Here is a 25,492-nt window from a genome sequence, read left to right as displayed (position 1 = left end):
CATCGGACAGAAACCTTTCTTCAAATGCACCAGAAATCTCAGAGGATGCATGATCGGTGTTCCTTACCATGTATGCCACCATTGCAGCGTTACCAGAGAGGCTGATCAGAATACAAAGCCTCACCAGATGAAGAGTTTACTGTCCAAGTGTACGTGGATAATCCTAAACACGAAGGCTTAGTCGTCTTGCTCAAGCTGTGCGCACGATATTGAACGGACCAATATACAGAGTGGTTCACGTACAGAATAATCGGTTCACGTACAGAATAACCGGTTCACGTACAGACTAACCGATAAGCGAACAAACTGACCAATAAGGGCCAGTTAGGTCATAAACAAGGATTTCATATTGCATCTGTTGGGAAGTGTTGACATGATAATGTCATTGAAATATAGGAGACGGAACACGTGTTAAGATGGAGCACGTGGGGAGACGGAACACGTGTTAAGATGGAGCACGTGGGGAGACGGAACACGTGTTAAGATGGAGCACGTGGGGAGACGGAGCACGTGTTAAGATGGAGCACGTGGGGAGACGGAGCACGTGTTAAGATGGAGCACGTGATATTTTCGGGAGGAAGTGAGCTGGGAGAATGATAAGAACGTAAGGAAGATGTGGTAGAGTTTGAAGAAATGTGGCTGGTGGTGTACTGATGAAACTTGTGGTGGGGGTCTTGTATGGGGGGTACAAGGGGCGGGCGGGAAGTGAACTTGTGGTGGGGGTCTTGTATGGGGGGTTACAGGGGGCGGGCGGGAAGTGAACTTGTGGTGGGGGTCTTGTATGAGGGGGGGTTACAGGGGACGTGAAGTGAACTTGTGGTGGGGGTCTTGTATGAGGATACAAGGGGGACGGGAAGTAAACTTGTGGTGAGGGGGGGGGGGTCTTGAATGGGGGTACAGGTGGAGGAGGGGGGAGTGAACTTGTGGTGGGGGACATTGTTGACGAAAATAATTATCATCATAAAAAGTGTGTGTGGCGGCCGGGAGCCAGCCCTACCCTGTGGTCAGACCCACAGACGGTGAGGCTGTGGCTTGACACCTTATTATCTCTGTCGCTCAGTCACAATTTTCTGTCTGTCTGTTGCTTTGTGTGTGTGTGTGTGTGTGGCGTGTTTACCTGTGTTTTGTATATATGTATTTGTGTGTGTGTGTGTGTGTGTGTGTGTGTGTGTGCTCTTGGTTCAGGGTGAGTCTTGTGTGTGTACGTATGTGTAGTAGCTGAGGATTATGGGCCGACCTACCTCCTGGGGTCACCTCGCGACACAGCCAGGGTCTCTCATAGGCATCGCACGAGGGTCAGGGGGAACCAGCCAGCTCCACCACGTGCAGCCACTTGCTCCCACCGTCACCAGCGCCCGCAGGCTGGCTGGCTGGCTGGCTGTTACCTGGCGCACATCCCCGTTTCTCTGTCCACAGCCATATTATTGCATACAATGGCCCGCGTATGGAGTGTCGCCCACGTCCGGGTACTTCACACTCTCCTCCGTGAACCCTGACTCGCCCCCTATGGATTCTGACTCTGTCTCATGAACCCTGACTCGACTCTATTAAGCCCTCACCTGGCGTGGTTGACCCTGTGTCGATTCTACGAGCCCTTACCTGGCTCAGTTGACCTTGACTCGACTCTGTAAGCCCTCACCTGGCGTGGTTGACCCTGTGTCAACTCTACGAGCCCTTACCTGGCTCAGTTGACCCTGACTCGACTCTATTAAGCCCTCACCTGGCGTGGTTGACCCTGTGTCGACTCTACGGGCCCTTACCTGGCTCAGTTGACCCTGACTCGACCCTGTGTCGACTCTCCGAGCCCTTACCTGGCCCAGTTGAACCTGAATCAGCTTCAGGAACTCGGATTTGGCTCTACGAACTCACACGCGAGTTCATGAACCGTTAGCATCATTAATTTCGAATCGGCTTCATGAATACCAACTCGGTTTTTATTAACCTTGTCTTGGATTCCTCAGTCCTGATCCTGTTTCATTACTCCTGATTCGGCTTATTGAACACTGAATCGAATTCAAGAGCTCAGAGGCTTTTGCCCTAACTCGACGCTGCCTGACCGTGGGTGTGAAGCAGGTGTCAACTGTTCCTGAACCCGGTCAAGGAACTGTTGCAGGACCAGGTGAAGCAGCAGGCGGTGGAAGCAAGGGAGGCAAGAACAGCTTGGGAAGCGGGCACAATGACTGGATCAGCAGTGGCAGCAGGTAGACCTGGGTAGGCTTGCTGCAGTGATGTGGGGAGGGAGGCCATTGTCGTGAAGGGCAATAATGGGTATGTTTGACGACACACGAGTTTCGACGGTGTTGGATGGATGCGAGGCGTGGCCCGTACACGAAGCGGGGTGGCTCTGGTTTCGAAGCAATGTACATAAAAGCCAGGAAGAGTTCGTTGTGTGGGAGAGCAAAAATGGGTATGTTTGACGGTGTCGTAACCCCAACAATATTATATGGATGCGAGGCATGGTACTGTTGATAAGGCTGTGTGGAGGAGGGTGGATGTGTTGGAAATGGAATTTTTGAGGATGGTATGTGGTGTGATGTTTAGTTTGATCGAATAAGTAATGAAAGGTTAAGAGAGATGTGTGATGATGAAATGTGTTTGAGAGAGCTGAAGAGGGTGTGCTGAAATGGTTTGGTCATATGGAGAGAATGATTGAGGAGAGGTTGACCGAGTGGATAAATATGTCAAAAGCGTAGGAAACGAAGAGAAGGGTAAACCAAATTAGAGATGGAACGATGGAGCGAAAAAGAACTTGACTGATCGGTCTTGAACATGCAGGAGGGTGAAAGGCGTGCACGTGATAAAATAGATTGGAATGATGTGGTATACAAGGGTCAACGTACCGTCAGTGGACTGAACCAAGGCATATAAACGGCCTTGGTATACCATGGAAAGGTCTGTCGGGCCTGGTTGTGGATCCCTAGGGAGCTGTGGTTTCTGTGCATTATACGTGTCACCTAGAGAATGGTTGTGAGCATATGTAGTCTTTCTTCGTCTGTTCCTTGCGGAATCCCTCTAACACGGGAAACGGCCATCAAGTATGAAAGAAAAAAGAGAAAAATATCATATATATATATATATATATATATATATATATATATATATATATATATATATATATATATATATATTATTATTATTATTATTATTATTATTTTTATTTTGCTATTGTCGCTGTCTCCCGCGTTTGCGAGGTAGCGCAAGGAAACAGACGAAAGAAATGGCCCAACCCACCCCCATACACAATGTATATACATACACGTCCACACACGCAAATATACATACCTATACATCTCAATGTACACATATATATACACACACAGACACATACATATATACCCATGCACACAATTCACACTGTCTGCCTTTATTCAGTCCCATCGCCACCTCGCCACACATGGAATACCATCCCCCTCCCCCCTCATGTGTGCGAGGTAGCACTAGGAAAAGACAACAAAGGCCCCATTCGTTCACACTCAGTCTCTAGCTGTCATGCAATGATGCCCGAAACCACAGCTCCCTTTCCACATCCAGGCCCCACACAACTTTCCATGGTTTACCCCAGACGCTTCACGTGCCCTGATTCAATCCACTGACAGCACGTCAACCCCGGTATACCAACCACATCGATCCAATTCACTCTATTCCTTGCCCTCCTTTCACCCTCCTGCATGTTCAGGCCCCGATCACACAAAATCTTTTTCACTCCATCTTTCCACCTCCAATTTGGTCTCCCACTTCTCTTCGTTCCCTCCACCTCCGACACATATATCCTCTTTGTCAATCTTTCCTCACTCATTCTCTCCATGTGCCCAAACCATTTCAAAACACCCTCTTCTGCTCTCTCAACCACGCTCTTTTTTATTTCCACACATCTCTCTTACCCTTACATTACTTACTCGATCAAACCACCTCACACCACACATTGTCCTCAAACATCTCATTTCCAGCACATCCACCCTCCTGCGCACAACTCTGAGATCCATAGCCCACGCCTCGCAACCATACAACATTTTGGAACCACTATTCCTTCAAACATACCCATTTTTGCTTTCCGAGATAATGTTCTCGACTTCCACACATTCTTCAAGGCTCCCAGGATTTTCGCCCCCTCCCCCACCCTATGATTCACTTCCGCTTCCATGGTTCCATCCGCTGCCAGATCCACTCCCAGATATCTAAAACACTTTACTACCTCCAGTTTTTCTCCATTCAAACTATATATATATATATATATATATATATATATATATATATATATATATATATATATATATATATATATGAATATATATATATATATATATATATATATATATATATATATATATATATATATATATATATATATATATATATATATATATATATGTGTGTATGTGGGCGGGTTGGGCCATTCTTTCGTCTGTTTCCTTGCGCTGCCTTGCAAACGAGGGAGACAGCGACAAAGCATATATATATATATATATATATATACTTCCCACGTATTCCCTGCGTGTCGTAGAAGGCGACTAAAAGGGGAGGGAGCGGGGGGCTGGAAATCTTCCCCTCTCTTTTTTTTTTTAATTTTCCAAAACAAGGAACAGAGAAGGGGGCCAGGTGAGGATATTCCCTCCAAGGCCCAGTCCTCTGTTCTTAACGCTACCTCGCTAACGCGGGAATTGGCGAATAGTTTGAAAGAAAGAAAAGAAAAATATATATATATCCCTGGGGATAGGGGAGAAAGAATACTTCCCACGTGTTCCCTGCGTGTTGTAGAAGGCGACTAAAAGGGGAGGGAGCGGGGGGCTGGAAATCCTCCCCTCATTTTTTTTTTTTTAATTTTCCAAAAGAAGGAACAGAGAAGGGGGCCAGGTGAGGATATTCCCTCAGAGGCCCAGTCCTCTGTTCTTAACGCTACCTTGCTAACGCGGGAAATAGCGAATAGTTTGAAAGAAATATATTTATGATTATACTATATATTATACTATATATATACTATATATATGTAATTATACTATGTGTGTGTGTGTGTGTGCATATATATATATATAATAATAATAATATATATATATATATATTGCCCCCTTCTCTGTTCCTTCTTTTGGAAAATTAAAAAAAAAATGAGAGGGGAGGATTTCCAGCCCCCCGCTCCTTGGGGATAGGGGAGAAAGAATATATATATATATATATATATATATGTATATATATATATATATATATATATATATATATATATATATATATATATATATATATATATTTTTTTTTATACTTTGTCGCTGTCTCCCGCGTTTGCGAGGTAGCGCAAGGAAACAGACGAAAGAAATGGCCCAACCCCCCCCCCCCCATACACATGTATATACATACGTCCACACACGCAAATATACATCCCAACACAGCTTTCCATGGTTTACCCCAGACGCTTCACATGCCTTGATTCAATCCACTGACAGCACGTCAACCCCGGTATACCACATCGCTCCAATTCACTCTATTCCTTGCCCTCCTTTCACCCTCCTGCATGTTCAGGCCCCGATCACACAAAATCTTTTTCACTCCATCTTTCCACCTCCAATTTGGTCTCCCTCTTCTCCTCGTTCCCTCCACCTCCGACACATATATCCTCTTGGTCAATCTTTCCTCACTCATCCTCTCCATGTGCCCAAACCACTTCAAAACACCCTCTTCTGCTCTCTCAACCACGCTCTTTTTATTTCCACACATCTCTCTTACCCTTACGTTACTCACTCGATCAAACCACCTCACACCACACATTGTCCTCAAACATCTCATTTCCAGCACATCCATCCTCCTGCGCACAACTCTATCCATAGCCCACGCCTCGCAACCATACAACATTGTTGGAACCACTATTCCTTCAAACATACCCATTTTTGCTTTCCGAGATAATGTTCTCGACTTCCACACATTCTTCAAGGCCCCAGATTTTCGCCCCCTCCCCCACCCTATGATCCACTTCCGCTTCCATGGTTCCATCCGCTGCCAGATCCACTCCCAGATATCTAAAACACTTCACTTCCTCCAGTTTTTCTCCATTCAAACTCACCTCCCAATTGACTTGACCCTCAACCCTACTGTACCTAATAACCTTGCTCTTATTCACATTTACTCTTAACTTTCTTCTTCCACACACTTTACCAAACTCAGTCACCAGCTTCTGCAGTTTCTCACATGAATCAGCCACCAGCGCTGTATCATCAGCGAACAACAACTGACTCACTTCCCAAGCTCTCTCATCCCCAACAGACTTCATACTTGCCCCTCTTTTCAAAACTCTTGCATTTACCTCCCTAACAACCCCATCCATCCATATATATATATATATATATATATATATATATATATATATATATATATATATATATATATATATATGTGTGTGGTGTGAGGTGGTTTGATCGAGTAAGTAACGTAAGGGTAAGAGAGATGTGTGGAAATAAAAAGAGCGTGGTTGAGAGAGCAGAAGAGGGTGTTTTGAAATGGTTTGGGCACATGGAGAGAATGAGTGAGGAAAGATTGACCAAGAGGATATATGTGTCGGAGGTGGAGGGAACGAGGAGAAGAGGGAGACCAAATTGGAGGTGGAAAGATGGAGTGAAAAAGATTTTGTGTGATCGGGGCCTGAACATGCAGGGGGGTGAAAGGAGGGCAAGGAATAGAGTGAATTGGAGCGATGTGGTATACCGGGGTTGACGTGCTGTCAGTGGATTGAATCAGGGCATGTGAAGCGTTTGGGGTAAACCATGGAAAGCTGTGTAGGTATGTATATTTGCGTGTGTGGACGTATGTATATACATGTGTATGGGGGTGGGTTGGGCCATTTCTTTCGTCTGTTTCCTTGCGCTACCTCGCAAACGCGGGAGACAGCGACAAAGCAAAAAAAAAAAAAAAAAAAAAAACTTAGAAAAGCAAATGGATATGTATGTAGCATTTATGGATCTGGAGAAGACATATGATAGAGTTGATAGAGATGCTCTTTGGAAGGTAATAAGAATATACGGTGTGGGAGGGAAGTTGTTAGAAGTAGTGAAAAGTTTTTATCGAGGATGTAAGGCATGTGTACGAGTAGGAAGAGAGGAAAGTGATTGGTTATCTGTGAATGCTGGTTTGCGGCAGGTGTGCGTGATGTCTCCATGGTTGTTTGATTTGTTTATGGATGGGGTTGTTAGGGAGGAGAATGCAAAAGTTTTGGAAAGAGGGGCAAGTATTCTGTCTGTTGTGGGTGAGAGGGCTTTGGAAGTGAGTCAGTTGTTGTTCGCTGATGATACAGCGCTGGTGGTTGATTCGGGTGAAAAACTGCAGAAGCTGATGACTGAGTTTGGTAAAGTGTGTAAAAGAAGAAAGCTGAGACTGCAGAAGCTGATGGCTGAGTTTGGTAAAGTGTGTGAAAGAAGAAAGCTGAGAGTAAATGTGAATAAGAGCAAGGTTATTGGGTACAGTAGGGTTGAGGGACAAGTCAATTGGAAGGTAAATTTGAATGGAGAAAAACTGGAGGAAGTGAAGTGTTTTAGATATCTGGGAGTAGATTTGGCAGCGGATGGAACCATGGAAGCGGAAGTTGGTCACAGGGTGGGGGAGGGGGCGAAAGTTCTGAGAGCGTTGAAAAATGTGTAGAAGGTGAGAACATTATCTCGGAAAGCAAAAATGGGTATGTTTGAAGGAATAGTGGTTCCAACAATGTTATATGGTTGTGAGGTGTGGGCTATAGATAGATTTGTGCAGAGGAGGATGGATGTGTTGGAAATGAGATGTTTGAGGACAATATGTGGTGTGAGGTGGTTTGATCGAGTAAGTAATGAAAGGGTAAGAGGGAAGTGTGGTAATAAAAAGAGTGTGGTTAAGCGAGCAGAAAAGGGTGTTTTGAAATGGTTTGGTCACATGGAAAGAATGAGTAAGGAAAGATTGACAAAGAGGATATATGTGTTAGAGGTGGAGGGGACAAGAAGTGGGAGACCAAATTGGAGATGGAAAGATGGAGTGAAAAAGATTTTGAGTGATCGGGGCCTGAACATGCAGGAGGGTGAAAGGCGTGGAAGGAATAGAGTGAATTGGAACGATGTGGTATACTGGGGTCAACGTGCTGTCAATGGATTGAACCAGAGTATGTGAAGCGTCTGGGGTAAACCATGGAAAGGTTTGTGGGGCCTGGATGGGGAAAGGGAGCTGTGGTTTTGGTGCATTATACATGACAGCTAGAGAGTGAGTGTGAACAAATGTGGTGTTTGTTGTCTTTTCCTAGCGCTACCTCGCGCACATGCGGGGGGAGGGGGTTTTCATTTCATGTGTGGCAGGATGGCGATGGGAATAAATATAGGCAGCAAGTATGAATTATATACATGTTTATATATGTATATGTGTGTGTATGTATATATATGTATATGTTGAAATGTACAGGTTTGTATATGTGCGTGTTTGGACATGTATGTATATACGTGTGTATGTTGGTGGGTTGGGCCATTCTTTCATCTGTTTCCTTGCACTACCTTGCTAACGCGGGAGACAGCGACAAAGTATGATAAATAAATAAATAAATAAATAAATAAATATATATATATATATATATATATATATATATATATATATATATATATATATATATATATATATATATACGTATATATATATGCACACAATTCATCTTGAGCACATGAGCTGTGTGAAAATTTCTGTTTTATCCACAAATATTCATTGTAGATGATATTCTTTATTAATGGTAGGAGCCAACACTACCAACGCTCGACGCCACCAATTATCGGAGTTTGTGTCATGTCCAGGTGGGGGTTACCCTCTCATGCTGGATCCACTTGTTCGTTTGTGGAACCTTATATAGCACAATCTAAACTATGTTTATGTATAGAAAAGACAGTAACTGAAGCAAACTTGAACGAATTTTTATTAGTTTGAGCAAATGTGCTGAATATAAAGTGTGTTGTTGAGGGTTAAAACCCATGGTGTTATCCATGGCCAGAGCCAGCGCGAGGAAACGGACGCCTGGGTTCAGTGTATCCGGATCCCTGATACCTAGACACTAACGGACAGTTAACTGTGTTGTGTGTATGTTCTACCGCGATAAGGGAATACACACTAATACAGCAGTATATGTCATCCATGATATGAAGCTATTTATAATCTACTTGTCTCTTGAAAATCGGCATTTTCGCTGAATTTCAGGAATAGTTGGCATTGGACGCGCGCAGCAGAGAGCATTCCTCTGGCCACACACACTCACACCCAACACTCACTTATTATGTCTTGTATGTGGATAATCGTTGTTTGTTCGACCGCAGGCATTGAAAATTTCGTCGGCATTTTACGGCTATGACTGAATCTGCATCTTTTTAAGATGGTAATCATCTGCACAGAGGAGCTGGCGGCAAACGAGTGTTTTGAAAGATCACATATTCACATAATCTGCCGATTTCCATTCAAGTTTATAGCGTTTGAGTTGTTTACGTATTTTGGGAAACTATAGGTTTTTGTCACTTCTTTTTTTAGGTCAGTTTTTAAAGTCTCCTAATGAATATGTCGTAGGAAGGTTTTGTGATTTAGGGAGAAACTGTAAAAGGTAATGTTGTGTGGTTCCGATCTCTCCGGATTCCTCGGAGGTTAGTTGTCAAATGTGCCAAAATGTCCGCCGCCATATGTCATATGAGCGGATGGTCTGGTGAGCACCTGGTGAGGTACTAGGTAAAGCAGCAGCCGTAGTGAAGAAAGTAATGAGAAGAAGAATCTTGAGGGCATAAATGGGATAGTATTAGGGCAAAACGGAGGGAAAGATATAGATATAAAGACGGTGGTCGGACTTGGGCGGGTGTGGATCTAGTAGGTGTTCCTGTGTTACTGGTAGGTTGGTTGGGGGGGGGGGGGTAGTCATCATTTACATGGGGGGGAGGAGGAGGAGGGGCTTACTTATATCCTTGTATGCTAGGATGGCTGGTTTTATCTTTTTATATGGGTCTCTCTCTCTCTCTCTCTCTCTCTCTCTCTCTCTCTCTCTCTCTCTCTCTCTCTCTCTCTCTCTCTCTAAGAGCGAATGTGTGTGTGTGTGTGTGTGTGTGTGTGTGTGTGTGTGTGTGTTTTACCTACAAAGTTCCACATTGCTCGATCACTCAGAGCCTAAGCTGACCCAGTGGTGCAGGAGGACCTGAGGAATGATAATATGGTGGGTTCGAATCCCCAACCTAAGTCCATCCCCAACGGCTGGAAAGTCAGTGTGTGTTTGCAGTACACTACGTTCTCCTCCCTGGCTACATGACCAATCAGCACCAGCCACAGGGAGGAGCAGGAGGAAGGAGGGGACCGGCAGATCAACTTCAATTTCCAGTGAACCCATTTTGATTGTTCTTTTGCGACGAGATTAAAAGAAAAATGTCTTTTTTTTCCCCTTAAAACGGGTTAATTCCCCCGGGGTTATCAGTGTGTGCCACTGCCTTCCTACACAGGCCAAGCAGGGAGAGGCTAGGAACATATGACTAAGAAACTGCTTTCACATCGACGCAGGGAAAGCTGATGGTGACATTGTGTAATGTATGTGTAAAAAGTAGATTGGAATATTGTGTTTTGGTACTTACCAATTAAGTAGACAGAAATAAACAAATAAGAAAGAACACGGAAACACTTGACAAGGAGTGTACTTGCCAATTAAGTTGACGGATATAAACAAAGAACACGGAAACACTTGACAAGGAGAACTGGTGGAGAGAACAAAATAGTATGACTGAAGTTGAGCAACACAGTCTAGAAAGAACACAGCGTTACCTGACACCATGTGATGCCTGGTAACCAGTGTAGAACATCAAAGATCTCTGTGCAACAAGGAAGAGACACAGCCATTATCAGATCAGAGGATATTCTTGAGAATATTACTAGAACGATATCGGACGAAAATATGACGAATATCATGCAAACTTGAACGGGTCATTTAAAACAAGACTAGACTCGTGGCTGAAATCAGTCCCAGATGAAGCGAGAACAGACAGATGACCATATTGTCCCACAGCAGCTGACACACACACAGCAGTGTCCAACATGCAAGACGAGGTCAGCAACACGCGTCACTACTGCCACATCTGAAGGCAGAATTTCATGTTCATGGGGTCTCTCTCTCTCTCTCTCTCTCTCTCTCTCTCTCTCTCTCTCTCTCTCTCTCTCTCTCTCTCTCTCTCTCTCTCTCCACCTGTATACCCTACCTTCTCGGTCTCCCTCACCTGTCGCCCCTCACCCACCGCCTCCCCTATTTGTCCCCTTCTCACCCACCGTCTCGCCACATATCCCCCACCTGTCGCCTCTCACCCACAGCCTCTCCCTCATCTGTTCCCCTCTCACCCACCTATGACGTCTCACTTACCTGTATACATTTCCAGTGAGTTAATCAGTCAGATAATTTACACAGCTTATCTGACGTGGCTGCTTGGGGGCGGCTGGGAGGCTGGTGTACGACCACACTCCACAGACGACTGTGCTTCTAGTCTCTGTGCCTCACATAGCTTCATGATTGGTCATTCACCACGGAGCTTGGCTGTCGAATCCTCCTCCTCCTCCTCCCCCCACAAAATAATCAGGAATGTCTGCACAGTTCATACAGTGGTCCTCACCTTCGTGCAGTGGTTCTCTGGCCATCCATATCGTCCTCACATGAACGTGTGTGAACACATGCAGAATGGTCACGGCTGAGCACCGCGAGTCCCTTTTAGCTTCGTGTGTCTTGTTCATGTCCCGGGCCCGAGGCCTTCTTGCATTTGACCTCCCTCTATAGGGCTTCCTAACTTCATTACTTTTCACTCTTATTGTTTTCTTGCCTTGACTCACGCCCATGTGGTCGACAAGACTGCCTCTCTCTTCCCCCTGATGCATGTGATCTAGCAACTGCTCCTCCATGTGACGTGTTACCTCCCCAACCTTCTGTGACGTGTTGCCTCCCCAACCTTCTGTAACGTGTTGCCTCCCCACCTTCTGTAACGTGTTACCTTCCCAGCCTTCTGTAACGTTACCTCCCAAACCTTTTGTGACGTGTTACCTCCCCAACCTTCTGTAACGTGTTACCTCCCTAACCTTCTGTAACGTGTTGCCTCCCCAACCTTCTGTGACGTGTTACCTCCCCAACCTGTAGTATAATGTCATCTACATCCAATATTCCTGGCAGCTACGTGTGTTTACATCACCAGTCCTTCCCCACATTAATAACACATCCTTCACCCAGGCTCCGTCCACCCACCCAGCTGACCTAGGTTATCTGTATCCCTGTGGACTCAACAAACCTTCAGTGGCTTCAACTGATGTACCCTGGTGGTCGTCCTCTTCACATCCTCATTCCACCGAATTTTGTCCCGAGTGTCTTATGTTCTCGTCCGTCATGCACGACACACTTCTCATGCAACCGAAACTCATCCGGTCTTGATTAACTTTAGTCTACATTTTCATTCACTCTCGAGGCTTCTTTTAACCTTGACTCTCTTCCAACTCCTGTTTAATCCTTTTCAACACCAGTGCTCTGGTGGGTGGCCACTACTGGCGGTACGTCACACAAGATATACTGGGTAAGAAATTATAATCCAGAGTGTAATAATCTTCCTCTTAATCCGCAGAACGCAACCATTACCAGAACCAATTACTTTGTCATTATTTGAAAGTCTTATAATGAGCTGAGGGATTTTTTTTTTTATTGTTTCGAGGGTAACTAAAGTAAGAAAACATCTCCAGAAAACATTCTTTATTCCCATATGTCTTAGGTCTGCTCTTTCTCTCTAGTATTTCGTTATTCCCTCCAGCAAGTACATCATACCACAGAGGCCTCAATATTCAAAGTGATCAAGTTCTTTTAAATTTCTCCTATTTCTGATCCTAGATTTCTTACCTTCTCGTTGTCTGTGGGAACTTCTGTCACTTTACAGAGGACAAACCCATCTTCACTCCTCTCCATCATAGCTGCATAGATGACGTGATAACCTAGTGTTGCACCTTCCCTCACACGTACACCCGCCTGCCGGGTACGAGCAGCGTGGTGCCGTGATGTCTGACATCTTGATGCTTCTTGCTGGTACCAGGTTGGCTGAGCGAGTAGGACTATGTCATCATGTGTGTATCCGGGAGTCATTTCGATCGACTTAAGAGCCCAGATATGTAAAGAAGACTCCCAGTTATGCTTAATACAGATCGTATTGTTATTATTATTATTATTATTATTATTATTTCTTTTTTTGAAGGCTTCAGTCAGGGACAAGAGTTCACATCAAGGCTGAGGCCTTCATTGGAATATAGAAAGAATCATGAAATGGTAAAATAAAAGACAAGCGATATTGAATAAGAATTCTGGAGGAAAAAAATGTTAAAATGTGCCAGGTTATAATTATTGGGAAAGACATGAGAAGTTAGAGATTCCAAAGGTTCGACGTGTCGGGGAAGAAGCAGTAATCAAAACGGCCCACCCTTGGGTTGCCAGTGGCCACAAAGTAATCATGTGACACAGCAACTTGCCGAGCATTGCGTGATCTACCTAGTAGCGGGGACGCACAAGCAGCCAGCTTTCGGGTGCAAAAACCAAAGTAATACTCAGAAAAGAGAGAAAGTGAACCAACATTGCGGCGCAGGGCAAGGAGGTCAAGTTTGGAAGTCTGCCTATTGCCGAATCCACAGTATGCTTGTACTAGCAGAGTATTGTTGCCGAATAGGATTTAACCTGTGATTTGCCCTGAGGGAAACTGTGTAATTAATCCTGTACAGGGAGGGAGCCTTGCGCTCGTAGGGCTCCACCCATCTCTTGAACATTTTCTATCATACATCTTTTGAAACTTCTGTGTTGTCTACATTCATAATCTTGACTCCATTTATTCCATTGATCCGCTACTACTGTACAAGTACTTAACATCTTTTCGAAGAAGTTTCTTGCTGAATTTTATGCTCTGGCTTTCGATTTATCTATTCATGCATCTTTCGAAGGACTGTTCACTATATGCGTTCATCGAGCTGGTTTAAAACAAAGAGGATGTGATCAGGTCATTGCTTAATCTTTTCTCTTCCATGTTGGGCAAACGTGAGGCCTCGAGCCTTTCCGTGTATCTTGGCTCTTAATTCTGGTACTGGCTGTTTGTTGCCCTTTAAGTGTTGTAGTCAAACTTAAGAAGAATGACTAGTATTGACCTAATGGTGGGCAAGAACAAGATGTGTACTTGAATCTGATTTTAATAATAGCCAGCACATAACTAGCTGTCTCCAGCGCCAGCATAGGGATGATGAGGGCTCTCAAGACCTCCCTCACTCAAAATCCTGCAGCTTATTTCATATTGAGGCCTTCCTGCACTGCGTTCCATCATCATTACTTTATAGTTACTTTGGTTGAATTTCATGCGGGGAAAAAAAGTTTTGGAGTTTTTCTAGTCCTTCTTGTAAGTCATGACAAGTATGAAGAAGAGCCATGGTCCCAGCAGCATCCAGCGGCACGCCTCTAGCGATGACCCCAACCCATTCCGATAAGGTTCATTTAACATGCGTCCTTTGCCCGCTCCTACTAACATAATGTCTCCTCACCGAAGGATTCTCTTCCTTATTCCTGCCTAGAAATCCAGCTACTTTACTCTCCTCCTCTGTGGTATAGTGTCAAATGTTCTCTGGCAGTACAGATGTACATAAACCACTCAGTCTTTTCATTAGGGGGGCGTATGTAAGGCCAGCTGCCGGGTAGACTAAATTCAGGATAGAAGCTAGATGGGTGGGTGTGGCCCCCAGGCGTCGGACACAGCACCCAGCTGCAAGCCCTACTGAAGGGAAGTTGAGTTTATGGAACGTCCTAATTTTGATCAGGAACCAGCCATACCTGGAGACCCTGGATCGACACTAGGCAGGCAACAGCCAGCAGGAGGTCGACAGGACGACTTCGCGAGAGGCTTATTAAGCTCATTACCAGCTGACAGTGGAGGCAGACGACTGCAACACTGGAGTGCGCTGCACGGTTAGCCACTTCAGGCATGATGGGTCACGGGACAAGAAGGGAAAACGTCCGTGTCTTGGAGGAGATGATGAGTGTGCCGACAGCGTGCAGTAATGACTAATGCAGTAATGACTCCTCCCGGGTCACAAGACGAAAAGTACCAGCGCGGGTCTCACACCAGTGAGATAAAGAGGGCAACTGGGTGCGTGACTGTAAGGTCGTGGAAGAGGTGGTGTCTGTTGACTATTGAGAGCAATGTCATTGAATTGCTACTCCTAATTTTCCAGGAAAGGACTGGAAAGGTATATATATACTTTAGTATAGAAGGATTTAATTTTTGTATCCTTGTATCCTTATCGTATTTTGAATTAAGTCATTAGTTTAGTATTGTATATCACGTATATATCAGTTACTAAAAACATTTCCTGTTTTGAATAGAACCAAAAGATTAAAAAAGTTTGATATCAGAACGTTCACCATTAAGATCAAATTTCGTTTCTAATACTTTACTTACTATAGATTGTGTACTTGCATTGTTATACTGTAGATATCCGGTTATTTAATTTATTTATGCTCCACTATACACTTCCCATCATTATGAAAATCACAGAACACGATGAAAAATTTGACTGAAATTTAATGTTTACTCACCCCACGACACGTCACAAGACATCATCAAAGCCAGACGTATGCCTTTGCTTCCATCTGGCCACCTGCAGAGAATGCCTACCTAACTCAGCTCAAGATTTCCGCAGGACGCCAGTTACTGATTAACTCAGGTAAGTCCAGCCTGAAGCACCTCCCTGTTTGATATTCAGATACGTTGGAAACATCTCTTCGTAAAACAGGCAAAATTTCCTAGGATTTCTTGCTTTATTGCCTCTAATTGTATTTGATTTATATATATGAAGAAAACGATGTTTTCTTAATATTGCTGTTGTTTAGAACTTTTTAATATATGTGAGTTAATGATTAGCTCCCTCCCCGCCCTATTGTAACTGCTAATTCTTCCATTGTGGAGGTAAATGTAAAGACACTGAACCAGTAACTTTTGCTATATCTCAACTTTCGTCTCACGTGAACATCTTGGCCCCGGTCGTTGATTGCAATTTGACTAAAGCGTAACCCACAAGGCTGCTGCTACACAGCTAAATTGTTGCTGAAATTACTTGGATGGTTGATCACGTGAGAGGGAGAGGAACTCCTGTATAAAATGCGAGAAAAATACTGTATAATGTGCTATTCACGTTGGAGGTCGAACACAGCCATTGGAGAACGGCCAAGAAAGACCCAGTCGTTCATACCACAAGTGAATGACAAGACTATGGTGACATTCGACTCACTTGACGTAACGGAATTAGAGAAAAATTCAAACTGCAGTAGAAGTGGCACATTAATCAAGATCTTTTCCGTCATATAATCCAGCAGTTACAAAATATAACTAGGTAGACTTTTGATTGACGCAGTGGATAATTTCAGGCAAAGGTCACAACAAATTAGAACTAGTGATAGGCAAACATCAGATTAGCTTAGTACTGAAATGTTGCCATGATGAAATCTGCCCAGTACAGAAGTTTTGAAATGATGAGGTTTCAGATTGGGGTCACCTATTTGGGATACATCAACGTCATTGACTGATGACCTTGAAGCCACAGAAGTGCTGATACCCACGACCCTGCTACTCAGGACCAGACCCTCGAAGTTTGTGCGGGTTATCGAACTTCATGAGCGAGTTACAAAGACGCCTTGGCACAGCTCTCCAAGGGGAGTTACGTGCAGCCAAGAACGGTGTTGTTCTTGGACGGCAGACCCTGTACCACCATACAGACCATCAGGACGAGCCTCATAGTCAGATGACTGACGGTCTCCAGCTTTCAGAAAGCTCGAGCAGTGCGTCAGCTGTGTGGACAGAACCAACCGGTCTCTGAGACCGTCCACATCACTAGAAACTACGAAAATACTATACAGTGGGTAGGGTGGCTCAAGGCAGCGAGGATGACATTCAACGCTTGTCCGAAATTGAAGACAAAAATGAGTTGAGACAAGTAAATCCTCATCAAAATCCATCAAAATCGAAAGAATTCTTATTTCTGTCAAATTATAAAGTCGCTCTTAATGAATGGGAAATAAAATGCAAAATTGCTTGCTTCAAGATCAAGGCAGCTGATATGTTTGGCTGCTTCACAGTTTTTCTTTCGTCATGCGCCAGCGAAACCCATGCCTCAAGTCGACTAGGCTGGCTGCAAGTAGCAAAACATTAGAAAAAGGTGAAAATTCCTGGCTTTGTCAACCAGAGGAATGAGTGGTTCAGTCAGAAGAAATAAACTGTAGACATCATTGTGGTCGCTGCTGGAGCTGAATCCCCTATGAATTTCTGGCTGTGCTTTCTTTAATCTTCTAAGATTCCGTCTGTCAGCAAACTTCTGAACATCATAAACTATATTTCTAAATTCTTAAAAGGTAATCAAACCCAATATTGAGCTCTTACTAGCCAGAGTTTGGTGAGAATTGCTCATTAAGCACCTAACAGAGATGTGAATTTCTTTAAGAGAAAACGCCTTATTTGATTATGAGTCTTAGACTATTTCTAAAACAGATTGTATTAAATGTTTCACCAGTCTAATCCACTGTAGCAGTAAGTCACACCCATAGTGATGTTTCTGTCCCGGTTGTATGACAGACAGTTGTCAGAAACGGTCTTCACTTTTCTAAGCTTACACCATTATATTCCACCATAATGCCCCGGTCCCTAACTTCTGAACTCTGATTCATGTCATCAAGGAACACAGTGGGTTCTGTATAGTTTCCATGATCAAGTCTCGTTTGAGTCTGATGAGAATCTTTCTTACTTCCACGTCCTCATTTACCACACAAACTCGAGCATTACATGATCAGTTTTTCGTGTTGATGTTTGTAATTTCTATGCTCCTATGTATGAAGATTTGATCTAATAGTGTTAGGTCAGTGTAGCTTAGCTGACAACACTTAGTAGTCAGTGATTTCACCTATGGTTACCTGTTTGTCCATATGTCTACATATTCCTATGAGTCCACGGGGAAAATGAAACACGAAAAGTTCCCAAGTGCACTTTCGTGTAATAATCACATCATCGGGGACAATCACATGTTTAGCAAATGGCGTCCTAGCTTCGTCTCTTCGATGTATATCAACTGACTGATATATTTCTCTCTTGCGTCTCCCCTGATGATGTGATTATTACACGAAAGTGCACTTGGGAACTTTTCTTGTTTCATTTTCCCCGTGGACTCATAGGAATATCTTGACCACGCGCAAAACTGTGATCCTTTCCAACATGTCTACATATATTTACTCAGGTTGTGACTTTCCTGTTGAACTGTTACTTTTCATGCCATATATAGCAGTGTATGATAGTCTAACTGTTCTCGCAAACTTGAACGCACTTTTGAACAAAAACTCATACCCTTAAGTGAGAGAATGTTGAAGGCTCTTGTTACCAAGAGAAGTCCTCCCTCATTAATGGTAAGACTTGAATGAAACATAAAAGTAGCAAATATAAGGAGGAAAAAGAAGAAAAGCAAGTTTTAGAGGAGGTGGAATACGCCTTTTACAAAGGAATAGGTCGTAGTTGTCATGAGAAAACATAAAGAGAACTACATTGTTACATTACACAGTTTACGCCTATTTATTCCCTTGTCTACAATCTTTTTTTCAGCCTTTAACTTCCTGTTTGTTTCAGTCTGTGAACACAGCCACGTCACCCTTCGAAAATTTCGAGAACTGCCTAACAGTGGCCTGCGCAGCCTGGTTAATTTGTCTTAGGCTATACACACGTGACCCATGAACCTTTTACTCCTGAAGGCGTTGACCTGACAGTAGCAGGGCCAGAGGCGAGCCCAGTGGCCTTGGCACTTTGAATTGTACCCCTCTTGTTCCAAGACATTAAATTTTTGGAAGTATCTAAAGAAAATGAAAAAGTATGTTAGTATTATTTGGATAAATTATATAAACAGTAACTGCGTTCTGATCCATATGAAATAGTAACAATGGAGGTATAGGCTTTTATTTGCGTCGTTACGCATGGAAATCGAGGATGCCTGGCCCACCTATCCCGCAAACCAGTCAACTTACAAAAAAAAAAAAAAAAATAGACGTGGTGTCCTCAATTTCATGGTAGTGGCGCCAGCACAAAGGCCAGGAGACCGACTTTTGTCTATGAAGTAACAGGAAACAAATATATTTTATTTTATTCTAGTGGTACAAAACTGGTGATTTAATACCAGCAGTTGTGAGTGTCATTATAAACTGGTCGTCGGTAATTCAGAAAACTCGTTTGTATATATCCACCAAAGACAAGTTACCAGAGACGATTTATCCAAAGCATTGGGAACCATTGCTAGTCAGTAGTTAGGTGATTACCAGTCAGTAGTTATGTATTATACGATAGGCATTTCGATGCTGAACTTCCTTCATTTTTTTCCACTGGGATGTGAAACCATAACCGGAACACGTCCCAAGTTCCTTTGCTTGCCCAACTGTTTGGACACAGGTGTTACATAACAATGAAGCTGTATCTCTCAAGGTTTGTGTCCTTCTTCTACCCCTCCTCTGCCCCTCACTTGTCATCGGAGTTATTGTGACCAACAATTTAGGACATATTTAGACGTTGACAGGTTCAAAGTTGAACTTTTTGCGTTGCATGCTAACGCGTAGTATTTCACAAATTCCTGAATGAGAAATTTGCTTCCTATTACTGAAATCATAGTAATGTTGAATCATTTGTCTGTAAAAACTCATGTCACCGGGTCATTCACAGACAAAACAAATAATTATCATACTGCGCTGCATAGTTTGGTGTCCGGAGATATAATTACCGCTATAATGCGCAATAACTCGTTTCGTTAGCTGCTGATAAGCCAGTAGCTTTCAGAAATATTTGCATGACGATATTTTTTTGCTGAATTGTGCATGGTGACAGAGGCATGGTTACAGTGTCACTTGGCACTGGCACTACTCACTCCTCGTGATAACGGGTGCCGCCGCAAACCTCACCACCACCACAGGAACTCCTCGGCCGTACCTACAACACATTCTAATTATGTCCTATGATCACAGCCACCTTTTCTGACCCGGCTTGTTTTTCAGCTATTATTCTAATTCCTACTACATAAGAATTGAATTTTACATATTAATGAAGTTTGAATATTCTAAAACTAAACAGTAGGAATGTTGTTGTCATGTAATATTTACATGAGTTGCAGGACCAGCCGTAGGCACCAGCTGATCGCTACTCTCCAGTGTAACTTTCATGAATTATCAATGAAAGTCACTAAGACTTCAATGAATTACTGTTGCAATTACTTTAATCAACCAAATCTGCTGTGCCTATGTCAAATTTTAATTGGAATATACTGAACAAGTTATAAAACTGTCACTAACACGGCAATGTTGTGCCATCGTGACGTCACATTTGTTTATCGAGAACCTTGGGAGGATGGCGAGTGAGGTGGTGAGTGTTGCTTTGGTTTCCGTCTTGTACTGGAGTATTTAAGGGTTTTTATGCATTGTGATATATGAAGGCAAGTGTATGAATACTCAGAGAAGATAGGGGGATACTTTGCAAGAAAGTTTCCATTTAAAATAAGTGATAAAATTCTTGTTGAAAAGGTGCCAGTGCTGGATGGTGACGTCAGGTCGTGTGAGTGAAGAGAGCAAGAGAGAGAGACGAGTTGCTCTCTAGTAGTTTAATCGCTATTTATGAAGTTAAATGAATACCTATCAATGAAGAGTTTTGTGTAAAGGAATAACATTAATTTTAGCAACACATGGGAGGTCATGCGTTTGTCATGTTTGTCAGAGCATTGTCATTAAGTGGGGGAGAGATGGCAAGTGTTCCTGGTCGATGGGACTGTGAGGCAATCCAAGCTGACCTTGACAGCCGACTAAGCAGGCAACAGCGACGGCCAGCCTGCTCATGTTCCTGCTCATGCAAGCCTGGTTGATCCAGCACTACCAACCTCACAACTCGCTCGTACACTGTTGACAAGATGGTTTCTCACCTGGTACAACCTGATGCATCAGTAATCAATACTGACATGACCTTGAAATACGTTGCAGCATTCTTCCTCTAGGGATGATGTTGCAGTCATAAGGATTATCCAGTCCTGTTCACCTCGTAGTGGGCTAACCAGTCAGGCAGAACCGGGAGGGAGGGGGCCACTGCAAGCTTCCAAAGCTATTTACAGCTGCCATAATCCGTCACCAACTGTGGTCAACATCTGAAACTCTGTTGATGTATTTTCCTTATTTTAACTAAGGGGGTGATGACCACTGGAAAAATTCATTGCACTTCCTGTTGATGAGAAGTAATAGGCACATTGACTGTATCATGGCATGTGCTTATTAGCAGCAAAATGACTTATACTGTTTATTGGTTTTGTTTTCTTTTAATATAAGACATTACCTATTTCTCTTTTTCAAATTTCCATAACTGATAACTTCAATTACTGCTAGTAATGTGAAATTTTTTCTTCCTTTTTCATACAGACATGATATGTGACAGAGCAAGTAGCATCAGAGCCACTCAAACCCATGATACATAAACAGATGTTTTCAGTATGTCTTTATTTATTTACTTGATGCAAGCTACACTATTCCCTTCCACATGAAGCTTGAGGTTATGTGGGCTAAGTGGATTAGAATCAAGTGGGAATTTGTGTTGAACAGTTTTTATTTAGAAATTGTTGCTATTGTTTCTTTTTCTTTTTACATATTTGACTAGGTCTCTTTGCCAGTATTTTTTTATTTGACTTACCTTTTTTGGATATTTGACATGTTGACTGGGAACTTGCATTTTATCTGTTGCCTTACTGATGAAATACTGATCTCAGTGCTGGACTGGTGATATATACATATATTTGAAAGATTTGTATAGGAAGTTGCAAGCTTTCACAAAGGCTGGGTTTACTTAGTGTATACACCAAGTGAAATAATGATAATTTGAGTATGTAAGGATTTATGTAAACCATTGATTGCTTTCATCACTTCTGATAAAACTGTGATTAGGGTATGGACTGTTGGATAAGAGAATTTTTTCAGTCAGATCATAATCATCATTAATTTAGATTTGCAGCAACTTGATCATTTACTTGTTAGCATATATTTAGCTTGCCTTGTAACTGAATAAGATTTTTGAAAATTTTACATTTTGCTGGTCATATTACTGGACAGTGTGTTGTAAGGCTACGTATATGATTTTCATATAACATCAGGACTCCATTTATGTGGCTCCTGCATCTTTGAGGTTGTTCTTCGATTGTTAGCAGAGTGAGATGGTTTCCTTTGAGGTGAGAAGGTCGCCATTGATGCTTTACTCCTTATCACTGATGATACAGCCTCATCTAAGGTGACTTTTCATTTGCGATGTTCCCGCTCATAGGCATAGTCTTGTAACGCTTGGTTATGTATGCCGAGTAATAATAATTTGCTGTGATGCTGCTTCACCAGCAGCCAGTTTTCCATTTACATCATTTACCTAATGGCACCAGCAAAGCTTTGAGTATATGAGAAAAATTATCCAATTGAGTTCTTGAAAGCAAATGATTAGAAATAAAGTATGATTATTTTGAAACCAGGTGTTGCATTTTTTCAGTTTTTTGTGGTTAGATAAGAAAATCATGTATATGCTATATTTGTTAGATGATTTAATTCTGAAAAGAAAGAAATGTTGTTTTTATGAACTTTTCAGGTAGAAAAGACTGCAAGCTTTAGTATCAATGAAAAGTACTTCTCTATGCATGTTTATTTATATACTGACCCAGCACTTAATAGACACATTTGAAATTTAGACGTGATTATTTATCACCTGAAGATGTCTAATGGGAATTTAACTTGTAGAGCATAAGATGTTAGTCCATTAATGAGCTTTTATGATGTAGAAGTTGTGTTGCTGACCATACTTCATGCATGGGTGTGCATGCTTCATATCTTGGGCACAACAGTTAGCTCAACTATTTCAGCCATTTATCTTCCCCATAGGGCTTGGAGGTATATGGTGCTTATCACAAGTAAGTTATCTTTATGGATGAGTCTGATGGATTTCAAAACAAACACTTTGATTCCTGTTGTCTCATTAGGGTTGGTAAGCATGAATGTAAGATGCATTTCTTAATGATTATGGTAGCTGCTCTGTATAGCAATTAATCTCAAAATAAAGAATGAATAAGATGAATGATAGCTTGAAAACAGTATACTCTCCATATACATTGTATACTTTATTTAATGCACATTAAGATATATGATATACACCCAAGCCAATTTACAAAGGCAAAGGGGATAAGAGTGAGTGCTCAAATTACAGAGGTATAAGTTCCATATAATTCCTGGTAAATTATATGGGAGGGTATTGATTGAGAGGGTGAAGGCATGTACAGAGCATCAGATTGGGGAAGAGCAGTGTGGTTTCAGAAGTGGTAGAGGATGTGTGGATCAGGTGTTTGCTTTGAAGAATGTATGTGAGAAATACTTAGAAAAGCAAATGGATTTGTATGTAGCATTTATGGATCTGGAGAAGGCATATGATAGAGTTGATAGAGATGCTCTGTGGAAGGTATTAAGAGTATATGGTGTGGGAGGAAAGTTGTTAGAAGCAGTGAAAAGTTTTTATCGAGGATGTAAGGCATGTGTACGTGTAGGAAGAGAGGAAAGTGATTGGTTCTCAGTGAATGTAGGTTTGCGGCAGGGATGTGTGATGTCTCCATGGTTGTTTAATTTGTTTATGGATGGGGTTGTTAGGGAGGTAAATGCAAGAGTTTTGGAAAGAGGGGCAAGTATGAAGTCTGTTGGGGATGAGAGAGCTTGGGAAGTGAGTCAGTTGTTGTTCGCTGATGATACAGCGCTGGTGGCTGATTCATGTGAGAAACTGCAGAAGCTGGTGACTGAGTTTGGTAAAGTGTGTGAAAGAAGAAAGTTAAGAGTAAATGTGAATAAGAGCAAGGTTATTAGGTACAGTAGGGTTGAGGGTCAAGTCAATTGGGAGGTGAGTTTGAATGGAGAAAAACTGGAGGAAGTGAAGTGTTTTAGATATCTGGGAGTGGATCTGGCAGCGGATGGAACCATGGAAGCGGAAGTGGATCATAGGGTGGGGGAGGGGGCGAAAATTCTGGGGGCCTTGAAGAATGTGTGGAAGTCGAGAACATTATCTCGGAAAGCAAAAATGGGTATGTTTGAAGGAATAGTGGTTCCAACAATGTTGTATGGTTGCGAGGCGTGGGCTATGGATAGAGTTGTGCGCAGGAGGATGGATGTGCTGGAAATGAGATGTTTGAGGACAATGTGTGGTGTGAGGTGGTTTGATTGAGTGAGTAACGTAAGGGTAAGAGAGATGTATGGAAATAAAAAGAGCGTGGTTGAGAGAGCAGAAGAGGGTGTTTTGAAGTGGTTTGGGCACATGGAGAGAATGAGTGAGGAAAGATTGACCAAGAGGATATATGTGTCGGAGGTGGAGGGGACGAGGAGAAGAGGGAGACCAAATTGGAGGTGGAAAGATGGAGTGAAAAAGATTTTGTGTGATCGGGGCCTGAACATGCAGGAGGGTGAAAGGAGGGCAAGGAATAGAGTGAATTGGAGCGATGTGATATACCGGGGTTGACGTGCTGTCAGTAGATTGAATCAAGGCATGTGAAGCGTCTGGGGTAAACCATGGAAAGCTGTGTAGGTATGTATATTTGCGTGTGTGGACGTATGTATATACATGTGTATGGGGGTGGGTTGGGCCATTTCTTTCGTGTGTTTCCTTGCGCTACCTCACAAACGCGGGAGACAGCGACAAAGTATAATAAAAGAAAATAAAAAAAAACCTTGGGATGAGTTATAGTGAAGAATTGTAGCAAATCACAGGAAACAAGGATAAAGTGGAAGGATTTGCGAATATTATATACAATGTCTGCAAAAAGTCTTGTTCATCACTCTTTTATTTTCACTGGTGTTACATGCCTAAGGAGTATTGTAGGTACACATATTTAACACACCCAGGGTGATATTATCATACATCTGGCCACTGAGACCAGTGTTTCTAATGGCATGAGCAACAGCAATTCACCTTAGTGTGCCTCAGGCTATCTTGAGGGGTTGATGTTCTTTCCTTCCTCTTTCAGAGTGCCACTTCATTTGTGAATATCACTTGGTGCTGTATTTCTTCAGTTTGTGTTTCAAGATGGTTACCTCTCATCTTTCTAAGGAGGAGAAAACCCAAATTTTTGCCTGTAAGCAAATAAATTTGGGTGCACATGAAATTTTTATGTGCACAGGGCACTCAAAATGTTATCAAGCACCTGCTTCATGCAGCAGCTCATCAGCGGCTCACCTCATTCTTGAAATCAAGACCCCATGGAACTGAAACTTGAACCTAGAATACTTCAGGAACCATGCCAGTTTCATGCTCAGTAATAAAATGTTAGTGTGACATTGTATTTGAAAATGTATGAGGAGGCGGACAAGGTTTTTTGCACACTTTATATTCATTTGCATTTGATACAGACATTTTGCTAACATACAAGAGAGACTTGTTTTATGAAGAATGAGGGGAAAAGT

At 42.7% G+C, this 25,492-nt stretch overlaps 1 protein-coding gene across 2 annotated transcripts in view; it reads left to right on the top strand.

Annotated features, from left to right (window-relative positions):
- Positions 1–20,152: 20,152 nt before the first annotated feature.
- Positions 20,153–25,492, top strand: part of bbx (bobby sox) — a 182,161-nt gene continuing 176,821 nt past the window's right edge. The window contains exon 1 of one of the 2 annotated variants that reach the window (XM_071679919.1): positions 20,153–20,411. In XM_071679919.1, the coding sequence (XP_071536020.1) occupies positions 20,397–20,411 (15 nt within the window). In that variant the 5' untranslated portion in view covers positions 20,153–20,396. The remainder of the gene's footprint in view (positions 20,412–25,492) is intronic. The other variant, XM_071679921.1, reaches the window with a different exon arrangement.

Source organism: Panulirus ornatus, chromosome 30, assembly GCF_036320965.1.
Source record: "Panulirus ornatus isolate Po-2019 chromosome 30, ASM3632096v1, whole genome shotgun sequence".
Lineage (NCBI taxonomy): Eukaryota > Metazoa > Arthropoda > Malacostraca > Decapoda > Palinuridae > Panulirus > Panulirus ornatus.
The sequence above is the reverse complement of the archived record's forward strand: the minus strand, read 5'-3'. Positions and strand labels throughout refer to the sequence as shown.